Source organism: Coregonus clupeaformis, chromosome 13 (assembly GCF_020615455.1).
Source record: "Coregonus clupeaformis isolate EN_2021a chromosome 13, ASM2061545v1, whole genome shotgun sequence".
NCBI classification, from domain to species: Eukaryota; Metazoa; Chordata; class Actinopteri; order Salmoniformes; family Salmonidae; genus Coregonus; species Coregonus clupeaformis.
Window position 1 is genome coordinate 6,079,431 of NC_059204.1, and position 21,390 is coordinate 6,100,820.

The 21,390-nt window shown below is 44.3% G+C and overlaps 1 protein-coding gene across 1 annotated transcript; it reads right to left on the minus strand.

The window, feature by feature from the left end:
- Positions 1–3,027: 3,027 nt before the first annotated feature.
- On the minus strand, positions 3,028–19,527 carry LOC121580123 (olfactory receptor 1-like). The gene is made up of 7 exons (XM_041895176.1): positions 19,513–19,527; positions 9,400–9,604; positions 7,921–8,098; positions 5,385–5,487; positions 3,916–4,119; positions 3,436–3,584; positions 3,028–3,193 (listed from the first exon to the last, which is right to left on the minus strand). Exons 1-7 carry the CDS (start codon positions 19,525–19,527, stop codon positions 3,049–3,051), a joined length of 999 nt encoding a protein of 332 aa, XP_041751110.1. The 3' UTR covers positions 3,028–3,048.
- Positions 19,528–21,390: the final 1,863 nt, after the last annotated feature.

Genomic DNA, 21,390 nt, shown 5'->3' on the forward strand with positions numbered 1-21,390 from the left:
TATCACCGCCTGGTACGGCAACTGCACCACCCACAACCGCAGGGCTTTCCAGAGGGTGGTGCAGTCTGCCGAACGCGTTACCGGGGGCAAACCACCCGCCCTCCAAGATACATACAGCACCCGATGTCACAGGAAGGCCAAAAAGATCATCAAGGACATCAACCACCCAAGCCACTGCCTGTTCACCCCGCTATCATCCAGAAGGCGAGGTCAGTACAGGTGCATCAAAGCTGGGACCGAGAGAATGAAAAACAGCTTCTATCTCAAGGCCATCAGACTGTTAAATAGCCATCACTAGCACATTAGAGGCTGCTGCTGCCTATTGAAATCACTGGCCACTTTAAGAAATGGAACACTAGTCACTTTAAAAATGTTTACATATCTTGCACTACTCATCTCATTTGTATATACTGCATTCTATTCTATAATATTCTACTGTATCTTAGTCCATGCCGCTCTGTCATTGCTTGTCCATATATGTATATATTCTTAAATCCCATTCCTTACTAGTTTTGTGTGTATTGGGTACAGTTGAAGTCGGAAGTTTACATACACTTAGGTTGGAGTCATTAAAACTTGTTTTCCACAAATTTCTTATTAACAAACTATAGTTTTGGCAAGTTGGTTAGGACATCTACTTTGTGCATGACACAAGTAATTTTTCCAATAATTGTTTACAGACAGATTATTTCACTTATAATTCACTGTATCACAATTCCAGTGGGTCAGAAGTTTACATACACTAAGTTGACTGTGCCTTTAAACAGCTTGGAAAATGATGTCATGGCTTTAGAAGCTTCTGATAGGCTAATTTACATAATTTGAGTCAATTGGAGGTGTACCTGTGGATGTATTTCAAGGCCTACCTTCAAACTCAGTGCCTCTTTGCTTGACATCATGGGAAAATCAAAAGAAATCCGCCAAAACATTGTAGACCTCCACAAATCTGGTTCCTCCTTGGGAGCAATTTCAAAACGCCTGAAGGTACCACGTTCATCTGTACAAACAATAGTACGCAAGTATAAACACCATGGGACCACGCAGCCATCATACCGCTCAGGAAGGAGACGCGTTCTGTCTCCTAGAGATGAACGTACTTTGGTGCGAAAAGTGCAAATCAATCCCAGAAAAACAGTGTAGTGTATGATGAATTATGACTTTGCTAATGTTTTCAAGTGGAACCTGAGAGGATGTTTATTCAGTTTCAGAGGGAGACGTTTTAGAGTGACACCTCATAGAACAGAGGGAGTCTGTTTGTTGGAGACAGGTGATTGGACAGTAGAGTAGAGGGAGCCATGCATATTTTTGTAAAGATTATAAGTATGGGCTAGAGACAAAGAACATTAGAACATACTTATTCTTTTGGGACTCTGTTCTCCGGATGCTATAGACATCTGTAAACTTATGCTGAAATCTTGTGATATGAATAAAACTTATGATCAAAGCTCAGTATAAGCGGACTCCTTTGTTACAGCATAATTAGCCACATTAAATCGACACTACAACAGCAAAGGACCTTGTGAAGATGCTGGAGGAAACAGGTACAAAAGTATCTATATCCACAGTAAAACAAGTCCTATATCATAACCTGAAAGGCTGCTCAGCAAGGAAGAAGCCACTGCTCTAAAAACGCCATAAAAAAGCCAGACTACGGTTTGCAACTGCACATGGGGACAAAGATCGTAATTTTTGGAGAAATGTCCTCTGGTCTGATGAAACAAAAATATAACTGTTTTGCCATAATGATCATTATTTTGTTTGGAGGAAAAAGTGGGATGCTTGCAAGCCAAAGAACACCATCCCAACCGTGAAGCACTGGGGTGGCAGCATCATGCTGTGGGGGTGCTTTGCTGCAGGAGGGACTGGTGCACTTCACAAAATAGATGGATTTATGAGGAAGGAAAATAATGTGGATATATTGAAGCAACATCTCAAGACATCAGTCAGGAAGTTAAAGCTTGGTCGCAAATGGGTCTTCCAAATGGACAATGACCCCAAGCATACTTCCAAAGTTGTGGCAAAATGGCTTAAGGACAACAAAGTCAAGGTATTGGAGTGGCCATCACAAAGCCCTGACCTCAATCCTATAGAACATTTGTGGGCAGAACTGAAAAAGCGTGTGCGAGCAAGGAGGCCTACAAACCTGACTCAGTTACACCAGCTCTGTCAGGAGGAATCGGCCAAAATTCCCCCAACTTATTGTGGGAAACTTGTGGAAGGCTATCCGAAACGTTTCACCCAAGTTAAACAATTTAAAGGCAATCCTACCAAATACTAATTGAATGTATGTAAACTTCTGACCCACTGGGAATGTGATAAAATAAATAAAAGCTTAAATAAATCATTCTCTCTACTATTATTCTGACATTTCACATTCTTAAAATAAAGTGGTGATCCTAACTGACCTAAAACAGGGAATTTTTACTAGGATTAAATGTCAGGAATTGTGAAAAACGGAGTTTAAATGTATTTGGCTAAGGTGTATGTAATCTTCCGACTTCAACTGTATATGTTGTGAAATTGTTAGATATTACTGCACTGTCGGAGCTAGAAGCACAAGCATTTCGCTACACCCGCTATAACATCTGCTAAACACGTCTATGTGACAAATAAAATAATGAAATTTGATTTGATTTCTAGGTAGAGTAGCCTCCCCTGTTTATTAGACGTTATCCATACTGGTTGAGAGTTAATCAGACAACACAAGTAACTGGTTTTTTTTGTGATTAGATTCACTATTTGGTATGATACTACAAAAATACAAAGAAATACTATTTTCAGAATGTCGAGTGTCATTATATTAATTGAGAATAGTAATATCTAACGGCTATATAACCCTATACATTTTACATTTTAGTATTTTAGCAGACGCTCTTATCCAGAGCGACTTACATGAGCAATTAGGGTTAAGTGCCTTGCTCAAGGGCCCATCGACAGATTTTTCACCAAGTCGGCTTCGGGGATTAGAACCAGAGGCCTTTCAGTTACTGGCACAACGCTCTAAACCACTAAGCTACCTGCCGCCCATAACCCCCAGCGTGTGGTATCTCATCCAGTGATAACAGCCACAGTGTTGTGTTTACTCGGTTCTGTCACGCTGTTCCTCCAGCCCTGTCTCCAGCGCCCCAGGATGGCTCTGATCTCCTTGGTCCTGAAGCAGTAGATGAACGGGTTGGCGACCGGGGGAAACAGGCTGTAGAGTAGAATAGGTACTTTAGAAGATGACTTTACTTTGTCAGTTGTCACAGAAACACTGAAATCTTTTTCCTTTTTTATCCCAACTCCTCCCGAGAAACACACACGCCGCCTGGAGCAGATTAAGGGGTTTAGGGATTTAAGGGGTTTGTTTATTGTCCATTTGATTGGAACGGAAATTAGTCTTGTGTCTTTTCCCCCAACCCCAGACCCCGCCTCTCTAACCTGTGGTCTACCTACCTGTAGACGAGGCTGAGGGCGATGCGGAGGTCAGGGGTCATTGTCAGGTTGGGGATGTAGGGAGTGGAGTAGACTACGAAGCGGGGGATGTAGTAAATGAGGATGACACATCCCTGAGTAACACAGGTAGAGAAGGTCTTCAGTCTGCCCTGGGTTAGAGAGAGGAGAAAGGAGGAGAAAAGCGTTCAGTGGGTTAGGAGAAAGGTTAGGGTCAGGACAGAGAGACGCAGTGGGTTAGGAGAAAGGTTAGGGTCAGGACAGAGAGACGCAGTGGGTTAGGAGAAAGGTTAGGGTCAGGACAGAGAGACGCAGTGGGTTAGGAGAAAGGTTAGCGTCAGGACAGAGAGACGCAGTGGGTTAGGAGAAAGGTTAGGGTCAGGAGAGAGTAGTTAGAATTAGGGACACAGACAGGAATTAGGGACCCCCACCCCTCCTCCCACCAAGCGCCCACCCCCACCCTCAACAACCCCTTTCTCTGACCTGTGCGTTGGCCATGCGCATCACGGTGATGATGATGCTGACGTAGGAGAAGATGATGAAGGAGAATGGGAGGAGGAGGACGAACATGGCCATCCCATAGGAGCTCTCGTGGATCGCCACCATGTTGGAGCAAGACAGCTTAGTCAGTGAAGCAGCATCACAGTAGGCATGGAGGATACGGTTGGGACCACAGAACGCCACTTTCTGGGAGATTAAAAACAAACAATGTCATTGTCAGTGAGTTGAAATGTAATTTAAAGGGCTTTTTACATCAGCAGCACGGAACCCGGGCCTAGATGCCAAACGTTTGAAGAATCAGGTTGGGTCCATAGAACGCTGCTTTCTGGGAGGTGAAGCTAGGAAAAGCTTAGAGGAGATATGGTGTCATTCTCAATCAATAAGATTTATTTATAGGCCTTTTTTACATCAGCAATGTCCTTTAAAACAGTAACCTAGATCACAAAGAGCAAACGGAATCAGTGTCAAGGAACAACTCCCCAGGAGGAGGACATTTGAGAGGAACCCGTCTTCAAGGCTCGTTGGCCCATCCTCCCCTGGCTGCAGCATGTGTTTTCCCTAGAAGTTCTGTACTTGGGCCCCAAAAATGCTTACATTTCTGTTCTTATTGAAACACATTTTATTTTGTGTGATAAAGACATGTCAATTTGATTAGTTGTGCTTTGGAACTTTGTTTTGTGATGTGCTACCCTTGGTGAAGTCTATGCTGTCCTCTAGCTGTCAGGCCCACTGGATGGCTTTAGTTACAGTATTATCATTATACAGTGTATTATTATGTAATCACAGAACCCTGGTGAAGTCTATGCTGCCCTCTACTGTAAAAAAAATAATAATAAAAAATATTTGAAATAAAAAAAATCATTTTTTTTTTATAATAACAATATAAAAAAAACTATTACAAATAAAATACAAATAAAATAATATTGTAAAGTGGTTGTCCCACTGGCTATTATAAGGTGAATGCACCCATTTGTAAGTCGCTCTGGATAAGAGCGTCTGCTAAATGACGTAAATGTGAATGTACTGCCTGTAGTAACATTATTACCATATAGACAACGTCACGAAAAGGATGCGCGCATCGATGAGGCAGAGTTCCATGTGGTGTTGTGATTCTGAACAGTCAGATCACTAGCAACAATGACCAGAAGCTGCCATGTGGGGAATCGTAGGTGGCCGGTTTCAGCTCATTGTATCTTGTTGTAAATACCATGTCTTGTTTTGAGGTGTTTTGGACTCATGTCATGTCTATGCTAATGTGGCTGAAATTCGCTATCTAGCTATCCAACAACTGTAGCGATGTATTTGAGAGACAACAAGTGCTCGTTTATGTGCAATTAATTTGGAGACGAAATACAGTTTACATGTTGTCAACAATCTAGGCCAACCGCGTCTGTTTTGCCCCATAGTGGCACACTCGCTAAATAACCAACCCATCCGTATCATGACAGTACCCTGCTGAAGTCTATGGTGAGGATGACAGGTGCGACTTGGGCTGACATCCAGGAAAAGACTGTTAGACCACTCATAGTCCGGTTGGTCATCAACACAGGATATCTGGAGAGGAGAGAGCAGGGGATGGAGGGAGAGAGAGAGATGGAGAGAGGAAGATGGGTGGAGAGAGAGAGATGGAGAGAGGAAGATGGGGGGAGAGAGAGAGATGGAGAGAGGAAGATGGGTGGAGAGAGAGAGATGGAGAGAGGAAGATGGGGGGAGAGAGAGAGAGATGGAGAGAGGAAGATGGGGGAGAGAGAGAGATGGAGAGAGGAAGATGGGGGGAGAGAGGGATGGAGAGAGGAAGATGGGGGGAGAGAGAGAGAGATGGAGAGAGGAAGATGGGGGAGAGAGAGAGATGGAGAGAGGAAGATGGGGGGAGAGAGGGATGGAGAGAGGAAGATGGGGGAGAGAGGGAGATGGAGAGAGGAAGATGGGGGAGAGAGGGAGATGGAGAGAGGAAGATGGGGGAGAGAGGGATGAGAGAGGAAGATGGGGGAGAGAGGGAGATGGAGAGAGGAAGATGGGGGGAGAGAGGGAGATGGAGAGAGGAAGATGGGGGGAGAGAGAGATGGAGAGAGGAAGATGATGAGAGAGAGAGATGGAGAGAGGAAGATGGGGGGAGAGAGAGAGATGGAGAGAGGAAGATGGGGGGAGAGAGAGAGATGGAGAGAGGAAGATGGGGGAGAGAGAGAGAGATGGAGAGAGGAAGATGGGGGAGAGAGAGAGATGGAGAGAGGAAGATGGGGGGAGAGAGAGAGTGGAGAGAGGAAGATGGGGGGAGAGAGAGAGAGATGGAGAGAGGAAGATGGGGGGAGAGAGAGAGATGGAGAGAGGAAGATGGGGGGAGAGAGAGAGATGGAGAGAGGAAGATGGGGGGGAGAGAGAGATGGAGAGAGGAAGATGGGGGAGAGAGAGAGATGGAGAGAGGAAGATGGGGGAGAGAGAGAGATGGAGAGAGGAAGATGGGGGAGAGAGAGAGATGGAGAGAGGAAGATGGGGGGAGAGAGGGATGGAGAAGGGGAGAGGACCAAAACAAGAATGAATCCCTCCCAACACACTTGTATGTATTTTTCATCAATCACATCAGAACGCATATTATTGAGATGATGTTGATGTTGTTGTTGTTACCTGAGAGGGTAGCAGATAGCCAGGTACCGGTCCATAGCCATGGTTATCATGATGAGAGAGTTAAGGTTAGGGTTAGGTAGATCTATGTTACCTGAGAGGGTGACAGATAGCCAGGTACCGGTCCATAGCCATGGTTGTCATGATGAGAGTGTTAGGGTTAGGGTTAGATAGATCTATGTTACCTGAGAGGGTGACAGATAGCCAGGTACCGGTCCATAGCCATGTTTATCATGATGAGAGTGTTAGGGTTAGGGTTAGGTAGATCTATGTTACCTGAGAGGGTGACAGATAGCCAGGTACCGGTCCATAGCCATGGTTATCATGATGAGAGAGTTAAGGTTAGGGTTAGGTAGATCTATGTTACCTGAGAGGGTGACAGATAGCCAGGTACCGGTCCATAGCCATGGTTGTCATGATGAGAGTGTTAGGGTTAGGGTTAGGTAGATCTATGTTACCTGAGAGGGTAGCAGATAGCAAGGTACCGGTCCATAGCCATGGTTATCATGATGAGAGAGTTAAGGTTAGGGTTAGGTAGATCTATGTTACCTGAGAGGGTAGCAGATAGCCAGGTACCGGTCCATAGCCATGGTTATCATGATGAGAGTGTTAAGGTTAGGGTTAGGTAGATCTATGTTACCTGAGAGGGTAGCAGATAGCAAGGTACCGGTCCATAGCCATGGTTATCATGATGAGAGAGTTAAGGTTAGGGTTAGGTAGATCTATGTTACCTGAGAGGGTAGCAGATAGCCAGGTACCGGTCCATAGCCATGGTTATCATGATGAGAGAGTTAAGGTTAGGGTTAGGTAGATCTATGTTACCTGAGAGGGTAGCAGATAGCCAGGTACCGGTCCATAGCCATGGTTATCATGATGAGAGAGTTAAGGTTAGGGTTAGGTAGATCTATGTTACCTGAGAGGGTGACAGATAGCCAGGTACCGGTCCATAGCCATGGTTGTCATGATGAGAGAGTTAAGGTTAGGGTTAGGTAGATCTATGTTACCTGAGAGGGTAGCAGATAGCCAGGTACCGGTCCATAGCCATGGTTATCATGATGAGAGAGTTAAGGTTAGGGTTAGGTAGATCTATGTTACCTGAGAGGGTGAAGAATAGCAAGGTACCGGTCCATAGCCATGGTTGTCATGATGAGAGAGTTAAGGTTAGGGTTAGGTAGATCTATGTTACCTGAGAGGGTGAAGAATAGCAAGGTACCGGTCCATAGCCATGGTTGTCATGATGAGAGAGTTAAGGTTAGGGTTAGGTAGATCTATGTTACCTGAGAGGGTGAAGAATAGCAAGGTACCGGTCCATAGCCATGGTTATCATGATGAGAGACTTAAGGTTAGGGTTAGGTAGATCTATGTTACCTGAGAGGGTGACAGATAGCCAGGTACCGGTCCATAGCCATGTTCATCATGATGAGAGAGTTGAGCGTTCCAAAGTAGTGGATCATTTGTTCCTGGAACAGACAGGTATGGAAGGAGATCCTTCCATCGTCCCACCACCACCGAGCTATCACCTTGGGAAGGGCCACTGTGGCAAAACCTGGAGAGGAGAGGAGAGGAGAGGAGAGGAGAGGAGAGGAGAGGAGAGGAGAGGAGAGGAGAGGAGAGGAGAGGAGAGGAGACCACGTTAGACTATTGAGACAGACAGGTATGGACGGAGATCCTCCCGTTGTCCCACCAGTATTGGGCTATCACCGTGGAAACACTCTCCCTATGGAAACACTCTGGGTCACTAGCCTCTCTCTAAGAGGGAAATTAGACACATTTACCCTGTTTAAATACTCTTTCTTTCTTGGATGGAAGAAATCACTGATTGATAACAGATTTGTACATGACTGTGTTGTCAGAGAGGTACTCTCCACATGATTAAAGAAGGAGGGAGGTATGGGGACCCATTTTAACGTGAGACTCTTTCTCTCATGACCTCTCCTCTCTCACTGATGTCTGTGCTCAGCCAGACACATATAAACATCCTCAGCGGTCACATTGGGGAAGAAAAGAGTGAGAGAGAGAACACATTTGAACAGAACACACATTCTAACACAACTCCTTTATCAGACAGAACCAGGCTGAGCATCTTACCTATATCTGACAGAACCAGGCTGAGTATCTAACCTATATCTGACAGATCCAGGCTGAGCATCTTACCTATATCTGACAGATCCAGGCTGAGCATCTTACCTATATCTGACAGATCCAGGCTGAGCATCTTACCTATATCTGACAGAACCAGGCTGAGCATTTTACCTATGTCTGACAGAACCAGGCTGAGTATCTTACCTATATCTGACAGATCCAGGCTGAGCATCTTACCTATATCTGACAGATCCAGGCTGAGCATCTTACCTATATCTGACAGATCCAGGCTGAGCATCTTACCTATATCTGACAGAACCAGGCTGAGCATTTTACCTATATCTGACAGAACCATGCTGAGCATTTTACCTATATCTGACAGAACCAGGCTGAGTATCTTACCTATATCTGACAGAACCAGGCTGAGTATCTTACCTATATCTGACAGAACCAGGCTGAGTATCTAACCTATATCTGACAGAACCAGGCTGAGCATCTTACCTATATCTGACAGAACCAGGCTGAGTATCGTACCTATATCTGACAGAGCCAGGCTGAGTATCTAACCTATATCTGACAGAACCAGGCTGAGCATTTTACCTATATCTGACAGAACCATGCTGAGCATTTTACCTATATCTGACAGAACCAGGCTGAGTATCTTACCTATATCTGACAGAACCAGGCTGAGTATCTTACCTATATCTGACAGAACCAGGCTGAGTATCTAACCTATATCTGACAGAACCAGGCTGAGTATCTTACCTATATCTGACAGAGCCAGGCTGAGCATGATGATGTACATGGGTTTCTGCAGGTTGCGCTCCAGGGCAAACAGCACTACCAGCAGGAAGTTCCCCACCACCGTGGTCACATAGATAAAGCAGAACAACCAGGCCACCAGCTGGAAGAAGGATGGATGGAGCCCCGGGAAGCCCACGATCACAAACTCTGACACACGTGTGTAGTTCTCATCCACGTCAAACATTCTGTACTGGGGAAGGTGGGGGGAGGCAGGAGAGACATCGTCAGAGAGATAGAGACACTAAAGCCTGTCCTGAAATGGTTAATTACTCAACTAAAATAGTTTCAGCTGCAGGAGAGAGGGAGAGAGGATGTTGAAGACCCTGTATGATCTCTCTCTTCCTCCATCCTTACCCCCACATAGCTCAGTTGGTAGAACATGGCGCTTGCAACGCCAGGGTTGTGGGTTTGATTCCCACGGGGGGCCAGTATGAAAAAAAAAAAAAAATAATGTATGCACTAACTGTAAGTTGCTCTGGATAAGAGCGTCTGCTAAATGACTAAAATGTTTTTAAAAAATTTACAGACATGAAGTTACACAAATATATAGAGAGAGATCCTGAAGAGGCTACATCTTTCCATCCTTACCTCCCTCCCAATCAGCGCCCCCGGAGGTGTGTGGCGTGTCCCGCTCTGTACCTCCCAACCTTATACGCAGCATGCCCTCTGACAGGACAGCCAACAGCCAATCAGAAACCTCCACTCTGCCGATGTCACTGTTGTCACTCCACTCATGTCTGTCACAGAGAATTTCATCCCCTTGCCATCCCTCTGTAGTGCTGTGCAAGTACACTCTAACGAACAGATCACTTCCTTGTAAGGATTATAAAGATGGTGTAATGTTTTACATTTTAGTCATTTAGCGGACGCTCTTATCCAGAGCGACTTACAGTTAGTGAGTGCATACATTTTCGTGCAGTCCCCAACCGCTGCAGCTCTCCCTACTACATTGGTGGCAGAGGTGGGATCACTCCAGTAGTCTCAGGAGGCATTGGAGAATCGTTTGGGGCTTGGTGCACAACGACGCCTAAAGGGCCAACAACGAAGTGGCCACCCCGCCACTGTGACTGGAGAAATAGAACCATTTTCTAATTCCTAGACAGAGCTAATGGATGGATGCAAGGACTGACCACACTATGATGGAAAACTGTAATTTATACAGTAATGTGGGGTATTATCAACAGTAAAATACTGTGAAAACGTTTTACTGCAGCATACATGTACAGTGGGGAATTTTTTTATTTAGTCAGCCACCAATTGTGCAAGTTCTCCCACTTAAAAAGATGAGAGAGGCCTGTGATTTTCATCATAGGTACACGTCAACTATGACAGACAAAAATCCAGAAATTCACATTGTAGGATTTTTTATGAATTTATTTGCAAATTATGGTGGAAAATAAGTATTTGGTCAATAACAAAAGTTTCTCAATACTTTGTTATATACCCTTTGTTGGCAATGACACAGGTCAAACGTTTTCTGTAAGTCTTCACAAGGTGTTCACACACTGTTGCTGGTATTTTGGCCCATTCCTCCATGCAGATCTCCTCTAGAGCAGTGATGTTTTGGGGCTGTCGCTGGGCAACACAGACTTTCAACTCCCTCCAAAGATTTTCTATGTGGTTGAGATCTGGAGACTGGCTAGGCCACTCCAGGACCTTGAAATGCTTCTTACGAAGCCACTCCTTCGTTGCCCGGGCGGTGTGTTTGGGATCATTGTCATGCTGAAAGACCCAGCCACGTTTCATCTTCAATGCCCTTGCTGATGGAAGGAGGTTTTCACTCAAAATCTCACGATACATGGCCCCATTCATTCTTTCCTTTAGACGGATCAGTCGTCCTGGTCCCTTTGCAGAAAAACAGCCCCAAAGCATGATGTTTCCACCCTCGTGCTTCACAGTAGGTATGGTGTTCTTTGGATGCAACTCAGCATTCTTTGTCCTCCAAACACGACGAGTTGAGTTTTTACCAAAAAGTTCTATTTTGGTTTCATCTGACCATATGATATTCTCCCAATCCTCTTCTGGCTCATCCAAATGCACTCTAGCAAACTTCAGACGGGCCTGGACAAGTACTGGCTTAAGCAGGGGGACACGTCTGGCACTGCAGGATTTGAGTCCCTGGCGGCGTAGTGTGTTACTGATGGTAGGCTTTGTTACTTTGGTCCCAGCTCTCTGCAGGTCATTCACTAGGTCCCCCCGTGTGGTTCTGGGATTTTTGCTCACCGTTCTTGTGATCATTTTGACCCCACGGGGTGAGATCTTGCGTGGAGCCCCAGATCGAGGGAGATTATCAGTGGTCTTGTATGTCTTCCATTTCCTAATAATTGCTCCCACAGTTGATTTCTTCAAACCAAGCTGCTTACCTATTGCAGATTCAGTCTTCCCAGCCTGGTGCAGGTCTACAATTTTGTTTCTGGTGTCCTTTGACAGCTCTTTGGTCTTGGCCATAGTGGAGTTTGGAGTGTGACTGTTTGAGGTTGTGGACAGGTGTCTTTTATACTGATAACAAGTTCAAACAGGTGCCATTAATACAGGTAACGAGTGGAGGACAGAGGAGCCTCTTAAAGAAGAAGTTACAGGTCTGTGAGAGCCAGAAATCTTGCTTGTTTGTAGGTGACCAAATACCTATTTTCCACCATAATTGGCAAATAAATTCATTAAAAATCCTACAATGTGATTTTCTCAATTTGTCTGTCATAGTTGACATGTACCTATGATGAAAATTACAGGCCTCTCTCATCTTTTTAAGTGGGAGAACTTGCACAATTGGTGGCTGACTAAAAACTTTTTTTCCCCACTGTAAATGATGGTGCATTGTGGGAAGGTTTTGTGGGCTAGGAAAGAATGGCTGTATTTCGAATGGTACTGTAATTGCATCCCACAGAATACAGTACCATACCGTATTTTTGGAGCACCAAAAACCTTTTGACCACTAGTGGGTGCATGGTGTTGTTGTTTCTGGCTCATTAACATATTTTGAGGCGTGCCTTGTAAGATGCTATATATTTTTTTTCACCCATAAAGTGAGAATTTAACTGGTATGTGGTAGTAATGCCCCATCAATTAAAAAGGGGACAGATTGGAGTGGCAGCAAGTCTTAAATGGCTGGGCGTTTTGGTCTGTTTTGCCCTGTAGTCACTGCCAGTTTGGAAGCCTTTGGAAGTGCAAGTGATATAGCATAGAACAGCAAATATTCATTAATATGTCGTATGTGTGAACACATTACCTAGCAGCCAACCTGCTTGCACCAATCCCATGTAAGTTACTGTGAAATACAAACCCCAACCTCTCTCAATGAATTTCATTCGTTCAATCGATGTATAGTATACCTACCATTGACACATCACTTCCTGTCGGGAAGCAGGAAGCAGGAAACGGGAATTAGAAAATTAAGCAGTGATTCAGTCAAGGGGCCAGGGTTCCCGTCTAGAAGCACGGTTTTGACTGCTTCTACAGTTTTGCTTCGGTACTGCAGTTTAACTGACGTCCGGCCCAAAAAGACAATATCCGCAGACGGCCACATACAAAGGTCAGATTTGAAAATTCCTAATAAGATACTTTAGCCATCACCTTTGTGCACAAAACATCCATTGAATTATTCAAATAATTGTCGCTGAGGCCGATATTTTTCTATCACAGCCGAAGATATTAACATTTTATATTCATCCAATGTCTGCCATGTTTTTGGACGACGTGATGACGTCACTGCCCCTGCTCCTCCCCTAGTGCGCATGTGATGCTGGTCCGTATAAAGCAGATGCAAGCCGGATGCTCCCGAGTGGCGCAGTGGTCTGAGGCACTGCATCTCAGCGTTAGAGGCGTGACCACAGACCCTGGTTCGATTGGTTGATTGGCGGTCCCATAGGGCGGCGCACAATTGGCCCAGCGTCGTCCGGGTTTGGCCGGTGTAGGCCGCCATTGTAAATAAGAATTTGTTCTTAACTGATTTGCCTAGTTAAATAAAAGGTTAAACAGAAAAATATAGACTGTGAACGTGAGTAGATTGTCCGTGCTACGGTGTTGTATACTTCTAAACTTTTATTTGAAGTTTTAAACAAATAACTAGATTTCACCTCGTTCCTATAGGCCACATTTACACAAGGAAACTGTCCATATCAGATTTTGCATATCATTTATGAGTTGGCCCCACATATTTATAAATGACCGAGCAAGATGTCCTTAGTGATTGAACTATCTCATGAATTTGTATCCAAGTGAGCGGACACGTAAGGCAATTGCCTGATGCCCCCCAAATTACCCTTGGTGCCTGATCCCATACCCTATAATTCTGTATATCTTTGTGACTAATTTCTATGCAGGTAGACCAGAGAAGCCACATCCCTGATTGGCAGATGAGCGGCAACCCTGATTAGAAGCACCTGCTGCTCATTGGTTGCACATCTGCTGTTTTGGATGGAAAAAGATCTGTACCTTCACACTGGAGAAGGCTGCAAAGCCGAAACGTCTGTGTACGCAATCCCTGATGCAGTGAAAATAATTAACAAAAAAATCAAGTAAGCTTTATGCTAAATGTTATTTATTTTAAATTATTTAAATTGTATTTATTTACTTTTAGTGTTTTATTTCAGGAATGCAGTGTTAGTGCTGTTGTTACACACCATTTTAATGCAACTATTTTCTGGATTTTTACTGTCTCCTGACTGAACTGATATTCCAGAACTAGCACGCTAGCCCTGTCTAGCTAGTCTGCCTGGCTGACACCGGCAAAGCTTGACTCGTGTCGAAGTTGGCTCGTTGTAGCCCCGGGGAACGCTGATTGGAGTTGGATGGTAAAAGCAATGAAGTGTGAGTCATGTGACATGTTCATTGTAGTCAAAGAGGAACAGTATACTGACATATACACTTGTGAGAAGTGTAAACGGCTCCATGCCTCTAAGGAGCGGATCATTGAACTACTAGACGAGAACAGGGGGCTCAGAGATTATTTGATTGGTCTGGACAAGAAGGCAAAGGGAGGATACCTTGTTTTATACGGGGATGATTTCTATATTTTGAAAAGTTACATATCTTGAAAACTTGATTGCTGACAAGCACTTAAAATGATCATAGGACAAACTCTTATTCCATCATGTAACCTTGCAAGGGTTTTCACTGTTGAGGAACATTCTCACTTTTGGATGGGATGCATTGGTGCAATTATTTCTTTATCCCAAGAATTAAGGCATCATGTTAAGATCTGCCCATCTGCACAACACGCCTCGAAATGTGGACGACCTCGAACGTGACAAGTGCGCAAAGAACGGGTCGAGAAGAAGGTCAGTTGTGCAAAATTGACACATCCAACCGATGAACGCAGGAGAACTACAGTGTCTTGCTCTACGCCAGGGTTCTTCAATTCCGGTCCTGGAGTGCCGAAACACTTCTGTTTTTTATTTCTACCTGGTAGTTAATTGCACTCACCTGGTGTCGCAGGTCTGAATTAGCCCCTGATTAGAAGGAGAGGATGAAAAACAGAGGTGTTTCGGCCCTCCAGGACCGGAATTGAAGAACCCTGCTCTACACCATCGGAGTTAAAATGGAGTGAAGTTGGAGGTAGGAGTTGATGAGGTAGGAAAACCCCAAGGTGTCCTCCCTTTGCCTTCTTGTCTAGACCTATCAAATTCCCCTGTCCTCACCGGGACTGTTATTTTGTGTTTCTTCCATTTGCGAATAATCGCACCAACTGTTGTCTCCTTCTCACCAAGCTGCTTGGCGATGGTCTTGTAGCCCATTCCAGCCTTGTGTAGGTCTACAATCTTGTCCCTGACATCTTTGGAGAGCTCTTTGGTCTTGGCCATGGTGGAGAGTTTGGAATCTGATTGATTGATTGCTTCTGTGGACAGGTGTCTTTTATACAGGTAACAAACTGAGATTAGGCGCACTCCCTTTAAGAGTGTGCTCCTAATCTCAGCTCGTTACCTGTATAAAAGACACCTGGGAGCCAGAAATCTTTCTGATTGAGAGGGGGTCAAATACTTATTTCCCTCATTAAAATGCAAATCAATTTATAACATTTTTGACATGCGTTTTTCTGGATTTTGTTGTTGTTATTCTGTCTCTCACTGTTCAAATAAACCTACCACTAAAATTATAGACTGATCATTTCTTTGTCAGTGGGCAAACGTACAAAATCAGCAGGGGATCAAATACTTTTTTCCCTCACTGTATGTAGTTTTCTAGCTAGCGTTTGCTAGCTAGCTAGCACAACATTGACTATTCTCGGACGCTATTTACGTGAAGTCTAAGTAAATTAATTTGCTTTTTTTTTTTTTTTACTGATCATTGTTTCCCAACTCCAGTCCTGGAATATCCCCAACAGTACACATTTTTATTAAAGCCCCAGACAAGCACACCTGATTCAACTTGTCAACTAATCATCAAGCCCTCAATGAGTTGAATCAGATATTTTTGTCCGTGGCTACAACAAACATGTGTACTGTTTAAATCTGTTTAAATCAGTATTTAAATACAGTAACTTGCGTACCAATGAGCTGCCTGTAAGTTACTGGTAACCTCTTTTCACTGCAACCTTTTCAAGATGGCAGCAAGCATGTATTTTTCTCTGATCAGTGGTTGTAGTTGAAAAGCTTTTTGGTGGATTTTTTGTCTCCTTTTACCTTTGTTTCATCTGGCTGTGAACACAGTGGACAATAGTGCAATATAGAATACAGAGTTTTTAAGGAGACATAAAAAACTGTTCTGTTGAACCTTTTGAGGCCTACTTGGATATACCTGGGCACCCTGCTCTGCACTGGGGCATTATCTGAGCAGACACCTGCCTAATGCTGCTTTCATCCTTCCACTTGACATTGCGCCTTGGATGTTTTTGGACTACTGCCAAACTTGAACTCCGCTTGGTTTAGCAACCAGTTGAGCTGACAGCCATTTTGCACTGTTTCGCTATGGTTTTAGTCATCAATCTAGCAAGAGGGCAATATTTTATGAATGTAGTAGCGTTTCACCCCTAGAAAGCTATGACCTTTCACCTGGAATTGTTTATTTATGTCTGAGAAAAAAACATGAATATGTACACCATAAAAGTATAATACACCATATACAAATAGGATGGTATGATAAAAATAATAATAATAATTGTGAATGAATAAGCCTTTTTATACTTTATAATATCCATATACATGTACAGTATAGTTATAATCTGTTTTAGAAACATCTACACAAAATATTTCATCTTCTTTATTACTTTACCAAACATATCATGACATTAGTGATAGTCAAAATATGTTACATTTGTGAACGTCTAATCAACATTTGGGCCATTTTAAAGGGACAAAGGGAGAAGCGCTATGTAAAGGGGTCCATTTTGTTGTTATGCAATGTGTCTGCCTCCAACGTAAAACAAATGTTTGACTTCTACACAAAAGTATCTATTTTAGGTTTAAGGAAGTGTGTAGGTCGCATTCTTTATCATAGAGCTATGAAAGTTATGTATTTAGATCCGCCTGCTCGAGACAAATTCAGCGATTGCTTTGCCATGTCTGTGCCGTGAAGCAGTCCAGCTGGATAAATGTTTTTCTAAGGACTGCCCCTTTGATGTAATTTTGCAGTGAAGTGATATAAATGGATGTAATGATGCAACCGACCACCAGAGGGAGGCAAATACATGTTTATTCGACGTTGACCTGGTCCTAGGAAGGTCTGGATGTTTGTTTTCTGACTTCTAAAACGGTGGGTAATCAATAAAATAAGTAATGCAAACATATAGATACATTTAAAAGTAATTCTAATGCCCTATTTCAGGGACTGTCCGTTTTTAGAGGTTTTATGTTCCTTACTTAGATTGTTTTCAATAAAAATGGTTAAAACTAAACAAAAATAACTTCTTAGCAAAGAGCAATTTCTCAAGCAAGAATTTAGCTAGGACTGTCTGGGAATGGTCTGAGTGGGGAGGGGAAAACAGAAAACTAGCTGTTATTGGCAATGAGGTTTGGAACTCTCTTTCTTATTGGTCTATACACTAATTTACCACCTGGTGATGTCACCAAGCAAGCCAAAACTCCATCCCACCAACACAGGCTAAGATTTCAGGCGGTCTTTTCAAACAGCTTAAGAGACTTTAGACTATATGGATTTACTATTTTTGACTCTCCCGCAGCCTCCCTCCTGGCTTTCCACCGGCCTGTACATCCCCCTCCAAGGTGCTTCTCTTCTGGCTATCGTACTGGTAACACGGCCTCCGCTGCGTTATTGTTTTGATGGGCCCCAGCATTTAATTGCATTGAGTAAGTCACAGCTCTCTCCTTGTTGTTGTTACGCTGACAGTTTTGTGCCTTGGTTGTGTTTATTGTGGGTCCTAGTCGTGGCTGAACGATGACATGAATAACATACAGCTGGCGGATTATACACTGTATCGGCAGGATAGAACGGCAGCCTCGGGTAAGACAAGGGGTGGCGGTCTATGTATATTTGTAAACAACAGCTGATGCACGATATCTAAGGAAGTCTCGAGGTTTTGCTCGCCTGAGGTAGAGTTTCTCATGATAAGCTGTAGACCACACTATCTACCAAGAGAGTTTTCATCTGTATTCTTCGTAGCTGTCTATTTACCACCACAAACCGAAGCTGGCACTAAGACCGCACTCAATTAACTGTATACGGCCATAAGCAAACAGGAAAACGCTCATCCAGAGGCGGCGCTCCTAGTTGCCGGGGACTTTAATGCGTTTTACCTAATCCGTTTTACGTCATTTCTACCAGCATGTCAAATGTGCAACCAGAGGGAAAATAACTCTAGACCACCTATACTCCACACACAGAGACACGTACAAAGCTCTCCCTCGCCCCCATTTGGAAAATCTGACCATAATTATATCCTCCTGATTCCTGCTTACAAGCAAAAACTAAAGCAGGAAGCACCAGTGACTTGGTCAATAAAAAAAGTGGTCAGATGAAGCAGATGCTAAGCTACAGGACTGTTTTGCTAACACAGACTGGAACATGTTCCAGGATTCTTCCGATGGCATTAATGAGTACACCATATCAGTCACTGGCCTCATCAATAAGTGCATTGATGACGTCGTCCCCACAGTGACTGTACTTACATACCCCAACCAGAAGCCATGGATTACAGGCAACATCCGCACTGAGCTAAAGGGTAGAGCTGCCGCTTTCAAGGAGCGGCACTCTAACCCGGAAGCTAATAAGAAATCCCGCTATGCTCTCCGACGAACCATCAAACAGGCAAAGCGTCAATACAGGACTAAGATCGAATCGTACTACACCGGCTCCGACGCTCGTCGGATGTGGCAGGGCTTGCAAACTATTACAGACTACAAAGGGAAGCACAGCCACAAGCTTGCCAGTGACACAAGCCTACCAGACGAGCTAAATTACATCTATGCTCGCTTCGAGGCAAGTAACACTGAAACATGCATGAGAGCATCAGCTGTTCCGGATGACTGTGTGATCCCGCGCTCCGTAGCCAATGTGAGTAAGACCTTTAAACAGGTCAACATTCACAAGGCTGCAGGGCCAGACGGATTACCAGGACGTGTACTCCGAGCATGCACTGACCAACTGGCAAGTGTCTTCACTGACATTTTCAACCTGTCCCTGGCCGAGTCTGTAATACCAACATGTTTCAAGCAGACCACCATAGTGCCTGTGCCCAAGAACACTAAGGTAACCTGCCTAAATGACTACCGACCCGTAGCGCTCACGTCTGTAGCCATGAAGTGCTTTGAAAGGCTGGTCATGGCTCATATCAACACCATTATCTCAGAAACCCTAGACCCACCCCAATTTGCATATCGGCCCAACAGATCCACAGATGATGCAATCTCTATTGCGCTCCACACTGCCCTTTCACACACGGACAAAAGGAACATCTATGTGGAAATGCTATTCATTGACTACAGCTCAGCGTTCAACACCATAGTGCCCTCAAAACTCATCACTAAGCTAAGGACCCTGGGACTAAACACCTCCCTCTGCAACTGGATCCTGGACTTCCGGATGGGCCGCCCCCAGGTGGTAAGGGTAGGTAACAACACATCCGCCACGCTGATCTTCAACATGGGGGACCCTCAGGGGTGCGTGCTCAGTCCCCTCCTGTACTCCCTGTTCACTCATGACTGCATGGCCAGGCACGACTCCAATACCATCATTAAGTTTGCCGATGACACAACAGTGGTAGGCCTGATCACCGACAACGATGAGACAGCCTATAGGGAGGAGGTCAGAGACCTGGCCGTGCGGTGCTAGGACAACAACCTCTCCCTTAACGTGATCAAGACAATGGAGATGATTGTAGACTACAGGAAAAAGAAGAGGACTGAGCATGCCCCCATTCTCATTGATGGGGCTGTAGTGGAGCAGGTTGAGAGCTTCAAGTTCCTTGGTGTCCACATGACCAACAAACTAACATGGTCCAAGCACACCAAGACAGTCGTGAAGAGGGCACGACATAACCTAAGGAGACTGAAAAGATTTGGCATGCGTCCTCAGATCCTCAAAAGGTTCTACAGCTATACCATTGAGAGCATCCTGACTGGTTGCATCACTGCCTGGTATGGCAACTGCTCGGCCTCCAACCGCAAGGCACTACAGAAGGTAGTGCGTACGGCCCAGTACATCACTGGGGCCAAGCTTCCTGCCATCCAGGACCTCTATACCAGGCGGTGTCAGAGGAAGGCCCTAAAAATTGTTGAACACTCCAGCCACCCTAGCCATAGACTGTTCTCTCTGCTACCGCACGGCAAGCGGTACCGGAGCGCCAAGTCCAGGTCCAAGAGGCTTCTAAACAGATTCTACCCCTAAGCCATAAGACTCCTGAACATCTAATCAAATGGCTACCCAGACTATTTGCATTGCCCCCCCCCCACCCCATCAGTTCCAGTGATTCAGTGATTCCGGCAGAAAACCGATATGTTCTGGGTCGATAACGCGCTGTGCAGACAGTGCAGACTGGCCGAATAATAGTCCAGGCTAGAGCTGGCTGGTAGGTGGTGCAGGCCACGGACAATGGTGAAAAACCGCTAACGGACTATTTGCATTGACCCCCCAACCCTCTTTTAAGCTGCTGCTACTCTCTGTTTGTTATCTTTGCATCGTCACTTTAATAACTCTACCTACATGACTCGGTACCCGTATCCCCTATATACAGTGAGAGAAAAAAGCATTTGATCCCCTGCTGATTTTGTACGTTTGCCCACTGACAAAGACATGATCAGTCTATAATTTTAATGGTAGGTTTATTTGAACAGTGAGAGACAGAATAACAACAACAAAAAATTATAGATAAAAGGTAAGTCAATAATAGAAGCCGTTCCACATTGAGTGAGGCGGGTTGCAGGAAAGTATATTTTGTAGAAGGATGAAAAGTCTGATAGGGAAATATGTACGAAAAATACAAAAAAACAGGGTATTTACAGGCTAATTACAGACACACGACAAAATCACGACTGCACTGCTACGCCATCTTGGATTGGGCTGGTGCAAGATAACAACCAAAGCCCATCTAAGTCAGTTTATAACATATAGAGTTCATCATATTGACAGGCCTCAGGCCCTATGGTGTAAACCTTGGAAAAGTGATTCCAATTTCTACTACTTCCTCTGGGCTATGCAGACGAATCCGGGCATTCTGATATTGACTGAAACTTCGATCTCTGGGGACATTCTGGACTCTGATATTAATATTGAGGGTTATAATGTGTTCAGAGCTGACAGACAGGTAGAGGTGGTGGAGTGGCCATTTTTATTAAAAATAATTTCTGTCTCTTTACTGACATCCATGTCCATTTAGCTACTATCTTTAAGCCTTTGTCTGGGGAAAAATTTATCCATAACTGTTATAGGGGTCTATTGTCCTCCCTCGGATAACCTTTGTGCACTCGAGGAGTTAACTAGTTTGTTAAGTAAATGAGAAGTTACTAAACTTCTTATTAAATGAGATGTTATTATCCTGGGTGACCTAAATTATGATTGGGAAAT